This window comes from Ailuropoda melanoleuca, chromosome 8 (assembly GCF_002007445.2).
Source record: "Ailuropoda melanoleuca isolate Jingjing chromosome 8, ASM200744v2, whole genome shotgun sequence".
In the NCBI taxonomy this organism is placed as follows: Eukaryota; Metazoa; Chordata; class Mammalia; order Carnivora; family Ursidae; genus Ailuropoda; species Ailuropoda melanoleuca.
Genome location: NC_048225.1, coordinates 124168966 through 124190261, shown reverse-complemented (window position 1 = coordinate 124190261; position 21296 = coordinate 124168966). Strand labels below are relative to the sequence as shown.

The following is a 21296-nucleotide window of genomic DNA, read 5'->3' as shown; positions in this document are numbered from 1 at the left end:
GGGAGCAATAATGAGGATAATAATAACACTTGACATTTGTAGGGCATTTTGTGCTTTTTAAAGTGTTTTCACATACACTACTCTGTTTGATCCTTGAAACAAGCCTGACAGATCAGCAGGACAAGTGTTATTATCCCAGTTTTACACGAGGAACCAAGCCAATGAGAAGGAAAGAATCGTGCCTAAGATCACACAGCCGGACCAGAACTGGGCTAGATCCTCTCCCGAGAATCTCCTCCTGCCCAGTGGAGAAGGGAAGGAATGGGTGGTTGTACTGGGGGCGAAGAGATGGGCGAGGGGAAGCAGGGCTAACTGAGGGCAGCGCTGGGCGGGCGGGAGGGTCCAGCATTCGACAATAAGCACCAGTGACAGGACTCTGGGAGCGCCAGACTGCGCTGCAAACCCACACTTGCACAATCACCCCCATTCATGCTTTCCACCCTCAAATTCACCAAGTGTGCTTTATCATTCTAAGAGCCCGTCTTCCTTAGATTAACACAAGCCCGTTTTTCCTTTACGTAATTACTCACATAACGGAATATGGTCTTATGACCTCTGAGGCTCCCTTTTCTCACCTGAGACATGAAAGATTTGAACTAGATGTTCTCTCAAGTCCTTTAGAGTTTTTGGTTTTGTTTGGCATTAATATATTTTTTAAGATTTTATTTATTCATTTGACACAGAGAGAGAGAGAGCACAAGCAGGGGGAGTGGCAGGCAAAGGCAGAGGGAGAAGCAGTCTCCCTGCTGAACACGGAGCCCGATGTGGGACTCAATCCCAGGACTCCGGGATTATGACCTGAGCCAAAGGCAGTTGCTTAACCAACTGAGCCACCCAGAAGCCCTAGCATTAATATTTGAAGAGTATTTTAATACAGGGGCGCCTGGTAATTCAGTCAGTTGAGCCTCTGCCTTGGGCTCAGGTCATGATCCCAGGGTCCTGGGATTGAGTCCCATTATCGGCTCCATTCTCAGCAGGGAGTCTGTTTCTCCCCATCCCTCATGCTCTCTCTCACTATGTCTCTCAAATACATAAATAAAACATTTTAAAATAAATAAATAAAATTACATAAAAATTAAAAGTACTTTTATACATTTATTTCAATTTGACACAACAGTGTGAATTAGTCCAATTAAGTACTCTCTGCCCCATTTTACATATGAGAAAATTAAGTGTCTAAAAAGTTAAGGGGCTGGCCCATGTTTCATAGCTACAAAACAGCAGAGCTCAGATTGGCACACAGGTTCCCCCATACCCTCTTTTTTTTTTTTTTAAGACTTTTGTATTTTTATTTTTTATTTATATGAGAGAGAGACAAAGAGAGAGCTGAGGGAAGGAGCAGATGGGAAGGGACAAGCAGACTCCAGGCTGAGCTGGGAGCCTGACAGGGGGCTTGATCTCATGACCCTGAGATCATGACCTGAACCAAAACCAAGAGTCTGACGCTTAACTGAGCCACCCAGGCACCCCTTTTTACCTTTTTATACCATACTTTTTTTAAAAAAAGATTTTATTTATTTATTTGACATGACAGAGACAGCCAGCGAGAGAGGGAACACAAGCAGGGGGAGTGGGAGAAGGAGAAGCAGGCTCCCAGCAGAGGAGCCTGATGTGGGGCTCGATCCCAGAATGCCGGGATCACGCCCTGAGCCGAAGGCAGACGCTTAATGACTGAGCCACCCAGGCGCCCCTTATACCATACTTTTCTAAGCCATGCTGTTTCTCAGAAAAGCCGTGGCTTAATAGGGGCAGACTATGCAATAAATGTCATTCTTTTAAGTCAGGTCCATTTTACCTATGAATTATTTCTAATAGTACTGCATTGTATCTGCGTATTTGACATTACATTTTCATGTCAAATTTATAACCAAATGTAGTAACATAAGCAATTAAATCAAATAGCCCTTACTTAATTGAAATGTGAGCACATGGACATCTCCCACTCAGCCGTTACTGGGAATGCTGATAATGACATGCTTTGATCTTTGTCCTGGTCAGCTTTTTCTGCTTGGATGATGGGAACTCCGTTTTTTTAAGATCCTTGAATTTTACAACTTGCTACCTGTGATGGGCAGCATGATGCTCGAACCAGATCTCCCTTCAGGAATGAGGGACTTGTTTTCCAGCTCCTGGGACTTCTGCCAGACAAAGGCCCTCAGGATCAGCCCTTTTGAGGACAGACTGAACACTGCCTGGCCCAGGGGCATGCCTTCCACCAGGGAAGGGGCAGGGGCAGGGGCAGCTGGCATCCAATGCCTCATCAATGAATGAGAGGAGGAGGGCAGCTCCAGGGAGCCCCAGCTCTACTGCCCCAATGCCCCAACCCCCCAACCTGGGACAACACATAAAGGCTATTCCCGCCCCAAAGCTCCCCTGGGGAATAGGCTGAGGGTACAATGCAACTCAATTTCTCCCTCCGCCCAATCCTGCTTCTTTTCCCTTCCCTGCCCTTCCCTAGGTGTGGATCCCAAGAGCACTTCCTAATAAATGTCTTCGAACTATAATTGACATCTCAGAGTCAGCTTCCTTAGAACCCAACCTATGACATGACCCAAATAAAGGACAGCTTCTAATTAAACTAGAAACTATTGTCTGAAATAAAGGGCCACCAAAAAAGAAATCACAGCATACGAATATGGGGATTGTTTCTGCATCACTTCTTTTGCTGAAGTTCTTTTGAGACCTCTCAGACCTTGAGATCTAGAACATTCAAGAATAGGGGCACCCAGGGGGCTCAGTCAGTAGAGCATGTGACTTTCAATCTCAGGGTTTTAAGTTCAAGCCCCACGTTGGGTGTAGAGATTACTTTTTATTTAAAAAAACATTTTTTTTAATTCAAATTAAATCTTTAGGGGGTGCCTTTGGTGGCTCAATCAGTTAAGCATCCGACTCTTGATTCTGGCTCAGGTCATCACCTCAGGGTCACGGGACTGAGTCCAACTCCGTGTATGACCGGGAGTCTGCAGGACAGTCCCTCTCTCCCACTGCCCCTCCTCCTGCTCACACTGTCTGTCTCTCTCTCCCTGTCTCCCCCTCTTAAATAAATAAATAAATCTTTAAAAAATTAAATCTTAAAAAAATAATTTAAAAAATAAAGACAACATTCAGGAATCCCATCCCGAGGCGCCTGGGTGGCTCAGTTGTTAAGCGTCTGCCTTTGGCTCAAGGCGTGATCCCGAACGTTCTGGGATCGAGCCCCACATCAGGCTCCTCTTCTAGGACCGAGCCCCACATCAGGCTCCTCCGCTGGGAGCCTGCTTCTTTCTCTCCCACTCCCCCTGCTTGTTCCCTCTCTCGCTGGCTGTCTCTGTCAAATAAATAAATAAAATCTTAAAAAAAAAAAAAAAAGGAATCCCATCCCATACAAACACAATCTTGCTGGGCTACAGCCATCCTCCCCGGTTCCTCAACGGTCCTGACCTCCATGGCCTAGTTCAGCCTTCTCCTGTTTAAAACACAGGGTCTACCCCCCAGTGCCACCCCACGTCCCTTGGTGGCAGCACTGCGGCTGAGTGACTGCCTGCCTGTGGCCTGGGGGCCACTGCTCCAGCGCTGCAGTGCCTTCCAGTCCCTGCGTGTGGCCAGCCCCACCTCCCCAGCACACCCTCGACACCTCAGCATCGCGGTCCACATTCCCCCCGTCACCCCTGAACGAGCCTCCAGAACCAGGCCGCCTGACTCACATCCCAGCTCTGCTACCTCCTAGGCTGAGGGACCGGGGCAAGCTGCCTGAGTCACTCTGAACCTCGGTTCACCCACCTGTAAAATGGAGATAATAACAGTTTCTACATCAAAGCCCCATGGTTGAGAGTTAAACGAGCTAATACAAATAAAGTGCCTACAACAGGAAGCACCAAATAACTATTACATCTTCTTCTTATCATCATCTACCCATAGGTCCTTCTGTACACACTTATTTTCTGACTTCAGAGTTTTCTTCAGTAAGACATATAAATAGGGACACCTGGGTGGCTCAGTCGGTTGAGCATCTGCCTTCAGTTCAGGTCATGGTCCCCGGGTCCTGGGATCGAGTCCTGCGTCGGGCTCCTTGCTCCACAGGGAGCCTGCTTGTCCCTCTACCTGCCACTCCGCTTGCTTGTGCTCTCTCTCTCTATTTCTGACAAATGAATGAATAAATTTTTTTAAAGACATATAAATAAATATAAATAAACTCTGCCTGAAAAATGCTTCTATCCCAGCCCACCAAACCACTATCCTCTCTCATTGTATCTGCCTTGGAGAGGCTAATTCTTTTCTAGAACCTTCACAGACAGACCAGCAGAATGGAGGGCTTTCCCTTGCTGCAACCCATCTCCACCAGGACACCCACGGTCTCCCTGCCCACTGTCCTCATCTATTTTCTGTTTCCCTCGTCTCACACTCCCACCCCTTCGTGCTGAAGCTTGGACCTCTCCTTGTGTCACGGCGCACGCAGAGACGACCCACTCACACACGTGCTAAACCAAACTAGAAGGAAAATTCATCCTTTTCACGGCGACGCTTGATTTACTCTAAGTTCACAACAAGAAAAGCCACAAAGTCGGAGGCATCAACAGATTTTTGGCACTTTCACGTCCAGAAAGCCCGGCCTCCACACTGGGCTCCTCCGGAGCAGGACTCCTCAGGGTGGGGCGCCTGGGTGGCACAGCAGTTAAGCGTCTGCGTTCGGCTCAGGGCGTGATCCCGGCATTGTGGGATCGAGCCCCACATCAGGCTCCTCCGCTATGAGCCTGCTTCTTCCTCTCCCACTCCCCCTGCTTGTGTTCCCTCTCCCGCTGGCTGTCTCTATCTCTGTTGAATAAATAAATAAAATCTTAAAAAAAAAAAAAAAGGACTCCTCAGGGTTTTCAGCCCAACACACTCACTCCCCGCTCAGCCGACTGCAGGTGCTTGGCTCTCATCTTGGAATCAGAATTGCTTTTACTAAGATCACCAGTTACTGCATCCCTCAATTCTAAGACGCCCTGATTATAGGATACACATCCATGTAATAACAGCTTCTTGGGGGGACATCATATTAAATGCATACCTAGGCTGTCAGTGGCATCCCAATTTACAAAACACTGAAGCAGTCTTAGAATTAAGGATGTCCACAATTTGCTTTTTCAGTTCCCTTCAGTGGCTTCTGTTGACACCAGGCCCTGCAGGCCACTGCCTTCCTCAGAAGTCACTCGGGGGGAAGCTGGGCTGCTCAGTCGGTTGAGCCCCCGACTCCTGACCTTGGCTCAGGTCCTGATCTCAGGTTTGTGAGATGGAGCCCCGCAACAGGCTCTGTGCGGAGTCTGCTCGAGATTCTCTCTTTCCCTCTCAAAGTAAATAAATAAAATAAAATAAATTTAAAAAAAGAAAAAGAAGTTGTCACTTGGCCCCTAGGTTTCTGTGTACCGCCCTTCTGGTCGTCCCCACCACCTGAGTTTTCTCATTCTCCTTTTTGAACCTTGCTTCCTCTGTCAATCCCTTAATATGCGTGATCCCAGCGTTCCATCTCAGGCCTTTTTTCTTTCTTTTCTTTTCTTTTCTTTTTTTTTTTTTAAGATTTTTAATTTATGTATTTGACAGAGAGAGACAGCAAGAGAGGGAACACAAGCAAGGGGAGTGGGAGAGGGAGAAGCAGGCTTCCCGCTGATCATGGAGCCCGATGCGGGGCTCGATCCCAGGACCCTGGAATCATGACCAGAGTGGATGGCAGACGTTTAAAGGCTGAGCCACCCAGGCGCCCCCAGGCTTTTTCTCCTTTCCACATTCTCTGTAGGAAACTTCAAACACAGCCTGAAATTCCTGTGCGGGCACCCAGGGCCAGCTAGGGTCCCGCCTCCCAGCAGAGCTGCAGACGCCTGTGGCTAAACCTCCTCCTGTCCTCTCCACCAGGACTCCACTCCCCCTCCTGCACCAGTCAGCACCGCTCCTCTCGCTCCCCTCTCCAGGTTGGGGGATCACCATGTACTTGCTCATTCAAACCAGAAGCCTTCCCGCAGCCACCATCTCTCCCTCACTCTTGTCAATCAAACAGCAAGCATTACATCGGCACCTCCCAAACATTCCTCCAATGTTGTTCCACCACTTTCCAGTACCATCATCATCTGAAGAATTGCAACTGCTCTCTCAATTACACTTGCTTTCCCTGTCTTGTTTCATCTGACCCATTCGAGTCCATCCTCCATCCCACTGCCGGAGGAAGAACTAATATTTATTGAGTGCCTACTATGTGCCAGGCACTGCTACAAGCATGTTACATGGACCATCATTTATCCCTACAACAACCTTAGAAGCTGGGTGATACTGTTATTATCATCTCTATTTTTTTTTTAAAGATTTATTTGAGAGACAGGGAGAGAGAGAGGAAGAGCAAGAGAGAATCTCAAGCAGACTCCCTGCTGAGTGTGGAGCCCAATGTGGGGCTCGATCCTAAGACCCTGAGATCATGACCTGAGCTGAAACCAAGAGTCAGGTGAATCACCGACTAAGCCACCCAGCGCCCCTATCATCTCTATTTCCCACCCAGGGAAACTGAGGCCCAGAGCAGCTGAGTGGTGGTGCATATTCAAATCAAGGCAGCTTGATACCATAGAGCCTTCCTACAAATGCGCATCTAACACCTGCTTCAAGCTTTCGAGGATTCCACATTGCCTCTCAGATAAAATCCAAATTCTTCACCAAGGCAAGAGATCCAGCACTACCTGACCCTCTCTCTGATAAGCCTCTCCACTTGTGCAGTTTATCGTCGAGGAGGACAGACTCCTAAAACTCCGAGCAAAGGGCAGTTTCACAACCTCTGCTTTGCTCCTGCCATTCCAGCTCTGTGGAGCACCCTTTCCCCTCTTTCTTCATCTGCTCAGCAGCTAGGCATCCACATTATTTTCCAAGAAATGACCCACCCACACCTAATCCTACCAGAACCAGCCTCGGACCTCTCTTCCTAGACTTTAACTACCCCATGCAAAACAGGGTCAAAGCACTTCCCACATTATACTGACATCATCTGTGCACGTGTACGTCCCCCCTACCAGACAGTAAACTCCCAGGGAGCAGGGACCATGTGTTATTTATTATTCTGAGTACTCAGCACTTTAGCATAATGCCTGGTACAAGCTGACATTGAACAACGTGGAGTCTTAACAAATTAGGTCACAGCAGACCATTCACTACAACATCTACTCATTAAAGTTTATCTACAAAGATAAGAGCATTTTTCAAACTGGCAGGCAGGGCACGCCCAAATGAAGAAAAACAAACTTGATCCATAGTTCAATCTTTTTAAAATTTTAATAAACTGTTCTACTTTGGGGGGGGGTGACTATTCCATTAATCTTTTTCTTTTTGTTTTTTTTTTTTTAAAGGTTTTATTTATTTATTTGAGAGAGAGAGAGCATGGCGGGGGGCGGGGAACAGGGCAGAGGGAGAAGCAGACTCTTGGCTGAACAGGGAGCCCAGTTTGGGGCTCGATCCCAGGACCCCGGGATCATGACCAGAGGCGAAGGCAGCTGCCCGACTGAGCCACCCAGGCGCCCCTCCATTAATCCTTTTTTTTTTTTTAAGATTTTATTTATTTATTTGACAGAGAGACAGGCAGTGAGAGAAGGAACACAAGCAGGGGGAGTGGGAGAGGGAGAAGCAGGCTTCCAGTGGAGGAACACCGGGATCACACCGGGATCACTCCCTGAGCTGAAGGCAGACACTTAACGACTGAGCCACCGAGGTGCCCCCATCAATCTTTTTCTTAAACTTAGCTTCAGAACTTAAAATTTAAGTGGGTTTTTTTTGAAGATTTTTTTATTTGTAAGTAATCTCTACACCCAACATGGGGCTCAAATTCACAACCCCGAGATCAAGAGTCACACACTCCACCGAGTGAGCCCGCCAGGTGTCCCCAAAATTTAGTGTTTTTAAATTTCATGGTGTTTTTTTTTTTTTAAAGATTTTATTTATTTATTTGACAGAGAGAGAGACAGCCAGTGAGAGAGGGAACACAAGCAGGAGGAGTGGGAGAGGAAGAAGCAGGCTCCCATCAGAGAAGCCTGATGTGGGGCTCGATCCCAGAACACTGGGATCACGCCCTGAGCCGAAGGCAGACGCTTAACCGCTGTGCCACCCAGGTGCCCCATAAATTTCATGGTTTTGAAACAGAATGAAACTTCTCTGCACGCAGGCAATTTCCAACAGCCATTTTGCAGCAGGGACTGATTGCTGCCCCTGGGTGGCAGCGCGTCTGCAGGTGCCTACACAAAGGGAGACGCCGCTTTTCTGCATCCACGGGGGTGTGCAGAGACAAAAGTCCAAGTGCCAGGAGGTTTTCTGATGCAAGATCTACCACAGCCAACACAGAGGGGGGCCTGGGGGACTCAGTTGGTGAAGCGGCTGCCTTTGGCTCAGGTCATGATCCCGGGGTCTTGGGATCGAGCCCCCACTGGGGCTCCCTGCTCAGCGAGGAGCCTGTTTCTCCCTTTTCCTCTGCCCCTCCCCCACTGCTTGTGCTTCCTCTCAAATAAATACATAAAACCTTCAAAAAATAAAAAATTAAAGGAAGCATCCAATTCGTGATTGCGGCTCAGGTCAGGATCTCACAACCCAAGAGATCAAGCCCTGACGCAGGCTCTGCCCTCAGCGGGGAGCCCGCCTGAGACTCTCTCCCTCTGCCCCTCCCCCAACTCACCCAAGCTCCAGCTCCTGTCCCAAGCAAACCTTTTTAAAAATAATGAAAAGTAAAATAAAACAGGAGCAGAAAGTGGGGGAAGATGTGAATCCATTTATACACCCCCACTCTCCTCACGACCGCAAGAACCAAGAGCCTCCACGGAGGCCCAGGTCAGCTGAGGAGGAGACCTGATCAAAGCGCTGCCCTCTGTGCAGAGGTAACTTCAAAATGGTTCATGCTCCTTATGGACTGAATTGGGTTCCCCCCAAACCCTGGTACCTCAAAATGTGACTGTATTTGGAGACATGGCCTTTCACCAGATAATGATGTTAAAATAAGGCCCTTAGGACATGCCCTAATCCAATCTGACTGGTGTCCTTTATACAGAGAGACACCAAGGGTGCTCCTGCAGAAAGCACAACCAGCAAGACTGTGGCTTCAGGGGAAGCCAACCGGCCAGCACTGTGGTCTTGGACTTCCAGCCTGCAGAACTATGAGAAAACGTATCACTGTTGGGGCGCCTGGGTGGCTCAGTCTGTTAGGCACCCGACTTCGGCTCAGGTCATGATCCCAGGGTCCTGAGACTGAGCCCTGCATCCAGCTCTGCGCTCAGCATTGAGTCTGCTTCTCCCTCTTCTCCACTCCTCTCCCAGGCCATGCTTCCCGTCTCTCAAATAAATAAATCAAGTCTTTAAAATTTTTTTAATTAAAAAATCTTTAAAACTTAAAAAGAAAATAAATTTACTGTTGTTGAAGCCCCAGTTTGTGACATTTTGTGATGGCAGCCCAGGCGGATGAATACACAGGTCCAAGTTGAACGTCAGCAGTGGGCATTCTGGCTGAATCCCCAGTGACCACAGCCTTGACTTAGGTAATTATCATGACATTTCCACACAGTGAAAAGAACCAACATTCTGCACAGCAAAGGAAACCATCATCAAAATGAAAAGGCAACCCACTGAATAGGAGAAAATAGTTTGCAAATCGCATATCTAATAAAGGATTAATACCCAAAAAATTGAGAACATACAAAGAACTCACAACTCAATAGCAAAAAAACCCCACACACAATCCAATTAAGAAATGGGCAGAGATCTGAATAGACATTTTCCCAAAGAAGACACACAGACAGCCAGCAGGTACATGAAAAGATGCACAACATCACTGATCATCAGGGAAACGCAAATCAAAACCACAAAGAAATGTCACTTCACGTTGTTATCAAAAAGACAAGAAGTAACAAGTACTGGTAAGGATGTAGAGGAAAGGGAATACTTGTGTACTGGTGGAAGGAATGGAAACTGGTGCAGCCACCATGGAAAACAGTATGGGGGTTCCTCGAGAAGCAAAAACAGAACTACCATATGATCCAGCAATTCCACTACTGGGTGTCTATCCGAAGAAAATAAAACCACTACTTCGAAAAGATACGTGCACCCCATTGCGACTGCAGGATTATTTACAATAGCCAAGATATGGAAACAACCTAGGTGTCCATCGGGGAATGAATGGGTAGATAAGTGGTACATACATAGAATGGTTTATTACTCAGCCATTAAAAAGAATGAAACCTTGCCATTTGTGTTAACATGCACAGACCTTGAGGCCATTATGCTAAATGAAACAAGTCAGACAGAGAAAGATAAATACCATATTAGCTCACTTATATGTGGGATCTAAATTTTTTTAAGATTTTATTTATTTGACAGAGAGAGACACAGCATGAGTGGGGAGGAATCGAAGAAGCAGGCCCCCCGCTGAGGAGGGCGCCTGATGACACAAAGTTTAATCCCAGGGTTTTGGGATCATGACCTGACTGGGAAGGCAGGCGCTTAACTGACTGAGCCACCTAGACACCCCCATGGGATCTAAATTTAAAACAAAAACAAAACTATGGGGCGCCTGGGTGGCACAGCGGTTAAGCGTCTGCCTTTGGCTCAGGGCGTGATCCCAGCATTGTGGGATCCAGCCCCACATCAGGCTCCTCCACTATGAGCCTGCTTCTTCCTCTCCCACTCCCCTTGCTTGTGTTCCCTCTCTCACTGGCTGTCTCTATCTCTGTCAAATAAATAAATAAAATCTTTAAAAAAAAAAAAAAAAAAACTAAGCTTGTAGATACAGAAGCAGGGGTGGGGGTGGGCAAAATGGGTGATGGAGGTGGAAAGGTACAAACTTCCGGTTATTATAAAGGAAGTCTGGGGATGTAATGTACCACATGGCAACTGTAGTTAATAATACTGTACCGCACACACAAAACTTGCTGAGAGAGTAAATCTTAAAGAGTTCCCATCATTCTGTAACTATCTATGGGGATGGATGTTAACTAGACTTACTGTTGCGATTATTTTGCAATATATAAAAATATCAAATCATTATACTGTGTACCTGAAACTAATATAATACTATCTCAATAAAAAAGTAAATAGGGGCGCCTGAGTCAGTCAGTTGAGCAACCAACTCTTGGCTTCATCTCCGGTCATGATCTCAGGGGTCCTGGAAGTGAGCCCGGCCTTGGGCTCTGCACTCAGCGGGGAGTCTGCCTGAGGATTCTCTCTCCCCCTCTGCCCCTCCCCTCACTCGCAGGCTCGCTCTCTCCCCCTGAAACAAATAAATATATCTTTTTTTAAAAATACAACAAATTAAAAACTAAATAACTAAAAGGAAAGAATCAACAGAACTCCTTAAGATCTTTACAAGATTTGTCCTATACTTTTATCTACAGTTGCCCCTCAAACGACACAAGTTTGGACACAAGTTTGAACTTTACGGGTCCACTTAACATGCCATTTTTTTTTTTAAATACAGTACAGCATTGTAAATGTATCTTCTCTTATGATTTTAACATTTTTTCTCCAGCTTAATTTACTGTAAGTATACACTACAGAACACATGTAACAAAAAATATGTGTTAATCAACTATTTATGTTATCAGTAAGGTTTCCAGTCAATAGCAGGTTATGAGTAGTTTTAAGTCTTTCGGGAATCAAGAAGTTATACATGGATTTTCAACTGCATGGGGCTGCCACCCCTCACCCCCAGCATTATTCAGGAGTCAACTGTAATCGTATCTGAATTCTAGACACATATTACCGAGCACGACCAAATGAATAAAATAGGAGCATGACTAAAATAATAATAGTAGTTAACATTTCTTGAATTCTTACACATGCCACGACTCTGAGCTCCGAGCCCTTTACAAGATTAATTCATTTGATCCTCACAATACTGCTATGAAATAAATATTGTTGCTCCCATCTTACATATGAATTAACTGGGACACATAAATCAAATAATTTGCTCAAGTCACAAAGCTAATAGGTGGAACAGCTAAGATTCTAACCCAGGTAATCTGGCTCCAACACCATACATTATACAACTACGTAAAAATACATATGGCCATCGCAAAGTCAAAGTAGGTCAATTTGTACTAGCACAAGAATATATTCAAAATGTAAAAACAAAATGTAGACTATGAACCTATTTTTACAAATAATAAAAATAATCTGAGTATATGCATGACATAGATTCCAAGCACACGACTGTGCACGTATTATCTGAGACCACAGGCAGCTTTTCTTTTCTACGTTCTATACTTATGTTAATGAGCAAGCATGTGTTAAGTGTTTTAATTTAGAGAAAAAGGAGGGAGAAAGGGGAATGAAAAGGGGGGGAAAATCAGATCACAAGGAGGGAAGAATGAAAGCCAGAAAGGAGAGGCAACATGGATTAAACAAAACTTTAAAGGTGAAACGAGGTAACAGATAAGTAAGAAATATGAGATTAGGGGCGCCTAGGTGGCTGAGTCGGTTAAGCACCCAACTCTTGATTTTGGCTGAAGTCATGACCTCAAGAGTCAGGAGACGGAGCTCTGCATCTGGCTCCTGCTCAGCACAGAGTCGGCTTGAGACTCTCTCTCCCCCCATCAACTTGTGGCAGGAAGGGAGGGAGGGAGGAAGAAGAAAAAAAAATAAGAAAATCTTAGGGAAAAAAAAAAAAAAGAAAGAAATATGAGATCACTGAACCACCAAGATCTTGGGACAGTGTAGGAGAGTCTAATAAATCAAAGAGAGAGAGAGGGTGACGGCACTCGTACCTGGAGGTAATGGCAGCTGACAACAGTGGGTAGGCAGAGTGGCAGGAGGGGGTGGGAGTGGAAGCAGAAGAGAAGGTGAATTGGGTAAAGAGAAAGCGAGGTGGTGACTTAGCCATTAATACCTAAATCAGTCCCTACACGCTTTCATACACTTCAGAGAGTTGGTGGTGCAGAAATCTGTAAGACCGAGTATATAATTCTCGAAAATCACTATGTATCTGAATATAAAACAACTGCGGCAAATTGTATTTTCCAAAACAGACATACGGATCTATATGTTGATCTCATCCCACATGCTTTTCTTACACTGTGACTGATGTACAGTCTGGGCTCCCTCCTCTTACATCTGGGCAAGTGTCACAGCAGAAATGACAGGGAGCCCTTCCCTCAAGGTTGGTGCCCTATGCATCGTCTCATTTTTTTTTTAAGGTTTTATTTATGTATTTGAGAGAGACAGAGACAGAATGAACGGTGGGGAGGAGTAGAGGCGGAGGGAAAAGCAGACACCCCACTGAGTGGGGAGCCCAGTGTGGGGCTCAATCCCAGGAACGCAAGACCATGACCCAAGCCAAAAGCAGATGCTCAGCCAACCGAGCCCCCGCACATCTCCTTAGATTCTCATCACAAAAGTGCTGTGAGACAAGTACTATTGTTACGATCCCATTTCACAGATGACAACACTGAGCTTAGAATAGCTGCGCCAAATCACACAGCTATAAATTGCAAAGTGGGAAGGGAATCCTTTTTTTTTTTTTTTTTTTTAAGTAATCTATACACCCAGTGTGGGGCTCAAACTCACAATCTGGAGATCAAGAGTCTCACACTCTGCCAGCTGAGACAGCCAGGTGCCCCATGCTGGGAAGGGAATCTTGACCCAAGTCTGCTTAATTCTGGGTCTCCGAAGCTATGCTGAAGCATCTCCATCAGACAAGCAAGGAAAGTACACTCAACCTTCGAGATCCTGTTCAAATGCCCCCTGATCCATTATGACTTTCCGCAGTCAACATAAATCCGTCCCCAACTTCTAGGAATGTAGTCTAAGAACAAAATCAAAGGTTAAGCTTAAAGATGTATGTACAGGGACAATTTCTTATTATTTAGCACAGCAAAGAAAAAGAAAACCTAAAAGTCCAACAAAAGGTGAATGGTTAATTTTGATATAGCCATGCAGGAGAAGACTATAGAATGGAGTTTGTTTAAAGCACATTTTGCTTAAAAATACATATAATTGTACACATATATATATACACATATATACCATATTTTATACACACACACACACACACATATATTATTCACAGAGGAAAGACTGCAATTAAATATCAGTACTGTTTATCTCTTGATAATAGGATTACATGTGATTTTTATTTTCTCTGTATTCCTCTGTTTTCCCATTTTTCTGCACTGAGCACGTATTGTTTCTTAATAAAAATTTATCTTTTTAAAAAATTTATCTCTTTCCTTGCCTGCTCCCAAAACATTCTGTACTTTGATGACAGTGCCTGGCACACTTCGCTCTGTTTTCTGCTTAGTCAATGTCTGTAGTTCCTTGGGAAGAGAATCCAAGCTGTTTGTTATCTCCCCAGCTCCTAGCACTGTGCTTTGCCCAGAAAAGTGTTCCATGAGGCCCGCTGAGGCACGCTGTGATGATAAGGTGGTCAGAGGGCGAAGGTGTCCAGATGTAAAGAGAACCCACCAGCCACCATCCCAGCACATGCAGATCAAACCCACCACAGAAGTCACCTCCTTCTACTGCTTTATTAAGAAACCTCTGTTTCCTCTATACACCCTGTTAATTATTAGAATGTGCCTTAAGTTGCTTTTGTGCCATGAGTTCGTTTGAATTCCATTTTTTTTTTAAGGGAAGGAAAAGGAGGGAAACCAGCCAGCCAGCCAGACTCTTTGGTTTTCTCTAAGAATTCCACCCAAACTTCCCCTCTAGGCCTCTGAGCTTCCTAGGACCCTCCAGCTGTAAGGGGGCAAAGAGCTGCAGAATGAGGAGGAGAAGCAGGGCCTCTGGCTCTGAAAGGGGACTCAGTTTACCTAACGTGGGCTAATTGTTTCAATACCCCTGGCTCCCCTCACAACTTCTTGATGGCAGGTGTTACTCACCACTTTATCCCTAATCTCTAGCTCAGAACACTGCACACACCAATGTTCCTGGATTAACAAATGAACTTGACAAAGCAATACCATTTGAACCTGGACCTTCCACCCCGTTTGCCCTTTTTTTGCCCTTTCCTCCCCACCAGTCACCCTGTGAAGACTGATCTCACTCCTGGAGGTTAGGGTAGGACGGATAAGGAATGCATGGACAAGAGGAAGGCCCTGTGAGCCCAACAACAGGCGGGGCTGAATCTAAACCGCCCTTCTTGGCTGCCTTTGCGTGAAGTCAGTGGCTGGAATGGTCCTCAGGATGGCAGAAGGTGGGATCAGCAGTGGGGGGCAGGAAAGCTTTCACTCCGTGGCCCCCTCCTGACCTCTCTCCGCATAATTTCCAGTTCTACCTGCTCCACTCCTCCCTGTCCCCACCCATCTCCCCAGTACAAGGGAAGGTTGTGCCCCGCCCACCCAGGTCTCACTCCAGGGGCCTGGCATCAAGCTTCCTGCCAGCCAGCTGCTTCCTCCTGTCCTACCCCCAACATTGCGAAACTAATGCCACAGCCGGACTTTAGACAGAAACCCTGCTTATCAGGGAGTCCCAGACAGATGAACTCTTGAGTTTTCAATGCCTGGAAAAGCCCAGTATGCGTCCACTCACATGGCTTCCCACCACACTGCACCCTCTTTCACAATTACTTCTGACAAGTGGTCATCCGGATCTTTCCTGAACCTCTGAAAAGGAAGCAAGTCTGAGTTTAGAGGTCCCCAAGGTCTCTCCTCAATACTAACAGATATGAAAATTAAGCTCCATTATTTCCTAATCAATCATGCAAAACGGGTGTAGCTTTTAAATCTATCTTTGAGCAAAGGTGTCAGCCCTTTCAGTGTCCACAAACACGTGGCCCTCGACCCGGTAACTTGGGGGGTGGTGGGCAGTGGTGGGATCTTAAAGACCAAGACCCCAACGCCCGTAATGCCAATATGGAAAGATCTCCAGGGTATCCAAAGTGAAATAAAAAAGGTCTCTGACGGAGCAGAACATCTGTATTCTGCCTCCACATCAATGTGTCCGCCTATTCTAAATAAATAAAACTTTTTTATTTTTAATTACAGGAGCTCTACCCCAAACCAAAACTAGACTGGCGACCCCAGACACCCCTAGGTCACCAAGAAACTAGACAGAAATATCGTTAAGTGAAAGTGTCCCCGAGCCAGAAGGTACAGATGGAGGGAGGCCCTAGAAACCCACAACTGCACATCTCCCAGTTCCTAGTTCCGGCTGGCTGCCAGCAGCCACTAGGTTTCAGGTTTCGAGGGAAATGTTCTTTCCTGGGAGTAAATTCAACTGGCGGGCAGAGGGAGGGGAAAGGAGAAGTGACTCACCACTATGCAGTTTAAGTAAAGCTAGCAAAGGTGAACAGCGAATGTGGAAGGGCTTGAGTCAAGAAACATCAGTTGAGAAGACCAGTCAGTACTCAGACTGATCCCGACACAGACAGCAGCTCCTGCCTTCTGGAATGCCAGGTGCAGATCCCCCACTCAAGTGGGATGGGGAGAAGGAAGGAGGGTTCCAACCCAGGTTCCCCCTTCTTCCCCTTGCTTACACCAAAAGTCATCCTATTCACACATGAATAGGATTCTGCTAAGCAGAAATGCTTCTCCCTGCCTGGGAGATTGCTGGAAACTTCTAAGAGCAGGCTCCCCAGGGAGGGGGAGACCGTGCTTTTGGTCACTGGTTGTGCTTTTCCCAAGCCCAGTTCCCTCAGTGTTTGGGCTCCAATCCCTGCCCCAGCAGCTCAGGCTTTCCTCTCCACAGGCTTCCCAGGCTGGATTGGGCCTTTGCTTGACTCGATCATATCCTGCCCTTTCTTCTTTCTCCCTGACGGCAGAGCCCACAATGAGCAACAGCCATGGTGTCAGAAGAGAGAACACAAGGGCACCCACATATGCTCCAGACATCCCAGGGCCAGAGGACAGACCAGGCACCCAAGAAAGAGCCCTTACCTTTACCTTTGCCTTTTGGGATCTAGCAGGGGGAAACCCTGCTTCCTCTAACCAACTCTCCTGGGGCAGCATTCCTTACTCCTCACAAAATCCAAAGGAGTTAACAGCTGCCCAATAATGGTCATCCCTTCATGTACATGTAATGTCACTATTATCCTGGTCAACCCGCAGGATAAGCAGTATTACTCCTGCTCCACAGATGGAGAGACTGGGCACTAGTCTGAGATCATAAATAAGGCAGAGAGCCAAACTAGAAGCCCAGTGAGGTCACCTGATTCCTATTTCCATCTTCACTGTACTCATCAAATCATTCCCCCCAGGTCTAGCTTGATTTAAATGTGACATAGTCAGTTTCCCCCATCCCCTGGGCATGTCACTTCCCAGGACCCACTGCCCTGTCAAGCTAATGCAACATCCCCTCAGGCTCCATTTGAACCCCTGAAGAGACTAGAGGACATCCCCAAGCTCAGGATGGGGCTATCCCAACTCTTCCACTGCCAGTATGCCCTATATGTCACAATGCAGAAAATGAGGAGAGAAAAAGAAGAAAAGGAAGAATAATGCTGGCTTCAGGAAGCTTGTAAGCCCCACACACATGGTCACAGATGGCATCACAGATGAGAAACTCGGGGGGCGGGGAGAAGCACTGGTTCAGCAGGAGGCTGAGTACCAGAAGCACCACAAAGAACCAAAGAAGGACCATGGGTGTCAATAGCAGTTCTAAAGCACAGGCAACAAGTAAGAAAGGTGGAGAACAGGAAAAGAATGGAAATTGAATCAAAGAGGAAAGTGGAGGCATAGAATGAAAAGAACAAGTAAGAGAAGGTAAGAGAGTGGCCCCCCCGGGGGGGGGGGCGTTATCCCAAACTGATGTTTGAGATCATGGTTCCTGTGCCACAGGGTGCTTGAGATGCTGGATCTAGCAGTGGAAAAAGGAGCAGGGGCTCAGGAAACTTTGGTTCCATTCCCAGGTCCTTTCCGTCAATCTGGAAAAGTCACTTCCCCTCTTTGGACCTGTTTCCGCATCTGTACAATAGGGAGAGGATTATACTTGCCTCTGGTCCGGTTTACCCCAAGGGCTTTTGTTTTTGTGATAAGGGACAAAGGAGTTGTCAATCCATCCGTCTAAGGGCAGGGAATCCATTTCCACCCTTCAATAAACTGAGCAAAATGAACTGCCTTCTAACCACCGATGCCAATTTTAACTGTTCATTTCTTTTACACTTCCTAAAGCATGGACCTCGAGGGAAAAGCAAAGATTCCTACAGCTCACATACTGACACAAGAATCCACAGAAGCACATGCATGGGCACTCAAGAATCTGACAGATACACGTCCAGCTGGGGACATGGGTTGCCTAACTAGGTGGCCCAAAGCATCCGCGCAGTCCGGCCCAAATCTATCTATAGACAGAGGCCTGCCCCAGCAAGTGAGCCTCATTGTTCCACAGGAAAGGGAGTTTACAAAGGAAGCAAACTCCCAGGAGCAGTCCGGGGAGGGCAGAGTCCTGGCTCTGAGAAGGATCCAGCCAACCAACAGGCAGGTCCTCCCACTCGAAACACTCAGGCAACAACATTGATTAAGGGCTCTCGAGGCAGCTACCCCAGAAAGGAACTTTAAGTGCTGTACTCTGAGAAAGGTGAGATTTCAAATTTATTTCTTCGGACTTTGCACCCAGACACTTTTCCCAGGGCAGCCACCGCAACCCAAAGATCCGGGGAAACTAGAGAGACCCCTTCAGCAACAGCCAGGGAAAGAGATGTCCACCCCACCCGACCTCCACTAGATTTTCCCGAGGACCCTTCAGGAGCAGGGCATTCGGAGGCCAAAGGAGTCAGGGGTGCGAGGTTCAGGCTTCTCTCGGGTTGCGCGCGGATGTTGGGTGAGTGTTGGAGGGCAGGACGGCCCTTCCCAGGTGCGTGTGGAGGGGTACGCCTGGGTGGATGTGTGCAGAGCCCTCGCCAGTAAATGAGGCCGGGAAAAGTGGGGCTACCCCCTCCCTTGTTTTTGGCTACGTGCGGAAGCCGCGGCTCCCTCCCAGTGGGTGCGAAGGGAGGGAGGTGTAGGGGAGGGGAGCCAGCCACCGCCGGGGTGAGGAGGAGGGCAAACGGGAGGGCCAGGGGTGGAAAGGGGGACCAGGAGGGTGAGGCTGGCAGGTTTCTCAACTTCTCTCCTCCCTCGGGCGAGAGGCGTGGGGAGCTCCTCCCTCCAACCTCTGACCCGACCCACCGATTCCTCCCGAAACTCCGGGAACTTACACAGGATGACCGATGTGAAGAGAAGCAACTCTCTCCTCCCGGTTCTCGCCTCTGTCCCCATGGTGATCAGAATCCCACCCGACACGGCTGCCGGAGCCCGGGCGATAGACAGAGCTTCCCCCGCAACCGCTCGGGGACTAAACTCCAGCGGCCAGGTTGAGCCCCGCCCCGCCCCGCCCCCCCACGACGATTGGCCGGAGCCCCGCCCCTGCGCGTCCCGATTGGTGGAGGGAGCCGCCGCTCCGTTGAGTGACTCACCGTGGCCAGGTGCAAGCTCTCCCACTGCTCCCCACTCGGAGCGATTGGCGCCTTGCCAAGCCCGAGCCGCCTCTGATTGGCCCAGGAGCCTGTCGCGTAAGGAGACCAGGGCTCACCTTCTGCAGGTGAGGGCACCCTGATTGGGCGGCGTTCCTGAAGTAGGGACTTTCTGACTGGCTGGCTTCGGAGCGAGAGCCGGAGGACGAGGGGAATACCTCGAAGGAGGATGGAGGGGAAGCAGTCCTGCGGGGCCGCGGAGACCCGCGTGGTTGTGTTTTCTGTGGATTGTGTGTTAGTTTGCATGTAAACCGCTGGGGGCTACAAACCTTGGCCGGAGAAAACCACGCATTCCTACGCGAGGGTGGGGGGAGAGGCCCGGGGGAGAAGTGGAATGATACCTCGACCCGATCCTCGAACCGCGATCCTCTGTCTACCCCATCCGCTGCATTAAGCTTTGAGGGAGGACTAGGCAGAGAAGAGAAGGGAAGGGAAGGAGAGGGGAAGGGAGCCCGCAACCCAAGAGTGGAAAAAAGCAGGATTACATTCTCTCAAGAACTTCAAACACCCAATATGTACGCCAAACACACCCAGGTGATAAAAACTGACCTACAGACCGACGTTGTGTAAACATCCCTGTGAGTGACTGCATTTGTCCTTTACACGCGTTCCATCCATCAGATCCACCAGCGGAGCCCTGCATTTCAAAATTGTCTCTTCTCTCTGTGACTAAGAGTTGGGTGCTAAGCCCCTCTTGCCATAGACTATATTAATACTCGAGCTTCCTGTTAATATTTATATTATCGTGTCGCTTTTAATTGGAACAACACCTTTACTATTTCTAGCTTTTATTTTACAGTGATTTACTTTTAACTGATCTTGCCTGTTGGAAAACTTCCTGAACATTATTTCATTGCAAGTAAGAAGCCCACACCTTTATGTAAAACGGTAGTATTCCTCGACCTTTTGCTTCACGCACTTTTGCTCTCAGCCCTTCGTCCACTTCTAGATCCGCTCAATTTAAAGCACTGGTTATCAAACACCTAGCGGGTACCGTAGGGAAGGAAATACAGATAAATATAAATCACAGTTTCCGACTTCAAATGGCTTACTATCTACTTTCAAGACTAATACAGGAAACAAGACAATATGTTACCAAAAGAAACCTCGTGTTACTAAATCGAAACAAATATTTGGGTGCCTGCCATGTGCAAAGTTCAGTTCTTTACCCTCAAAGGAATGTAACGCCTTGAAGAGAGAGGCGGATACAAGGGGAAGGAAGAGGCAGGGAAGGAACCAACCCCTGGGGGGCTGTGAGTATCAGAGAAAACTTCAAGATGGGGGAACTTGAGCAGGAGGTTAGAGGAACTCTGATATTGATCAGTCTTTAGGAGGAAGGGTCAGCTTAGAAGCTATTTGGGGCATCCTCTTGCCCTACATAGGAAGGTCCATACAACCAGAGAGAGTTTATGCAGCCTCTGCTTAAACTTTTCTGAAAATTCTCAAGGCAGACCCTTCTGCTTTTTGTACAACTTTTAACTGTTAAAATATCCTTTCTGGAATCTGCTTCCTGGTAACTTCCAGCCTCTGCTCTGTGGAGTTACACAAAATAATCTCATTATTCTTTGCCAATGACAGCCCTTCCTTCAAGTATTTTAAGATTCTTATTACGATCCTTCTAAGTCTTTCCTTCTCCAAGCCAAACATCTTTAAATCCTTCAGAGGGGGTGCCTGGGTGGCACAGTGGTTGAGCGTCTGCCTTTGGCTCAGGGCGTGATCCCGGCATTGTGGGATCGAGCCCCACATCAGGCTGCTCTGCTATGAGCCTGCTTCTTCCTCTCCCACTTCCCCTGCTTGTGTTCCGTCTCTCGCTGGCTGTCTCTATCTCTGTCAAATAAATAAATAAAATCTTAAAAAATAAATAAATAAATAAATAAATCCTTCAGAGAGT

At 47.4% G+C, this 21296-nt stretch overlaps 1 protein-coding gene across 1 annotated transcript in view; it reads right to left on the bottom strand.

The window, feature by feature from the left end:
- The window catches only part of F11R (F11 receptor), a 25334-nt gene extending 6076 nt beyond the window's left edge, over positions 1-19258 (bottom strand). The window contains exon 1 of the mRNA XM_002928750.4: positions 19091-19258. Coding sequence (XP_002928796.2) covers positions 19091-19151 — 61 coding nt within the window. The 5' untranslated portion in view covers positions 19152-19258. The remainder of the gene's footprint in view (positions 1-19090) is intronic.
- Between the last annotated feature and the right edge of the window lie 2038 nt (positions 19259-21296).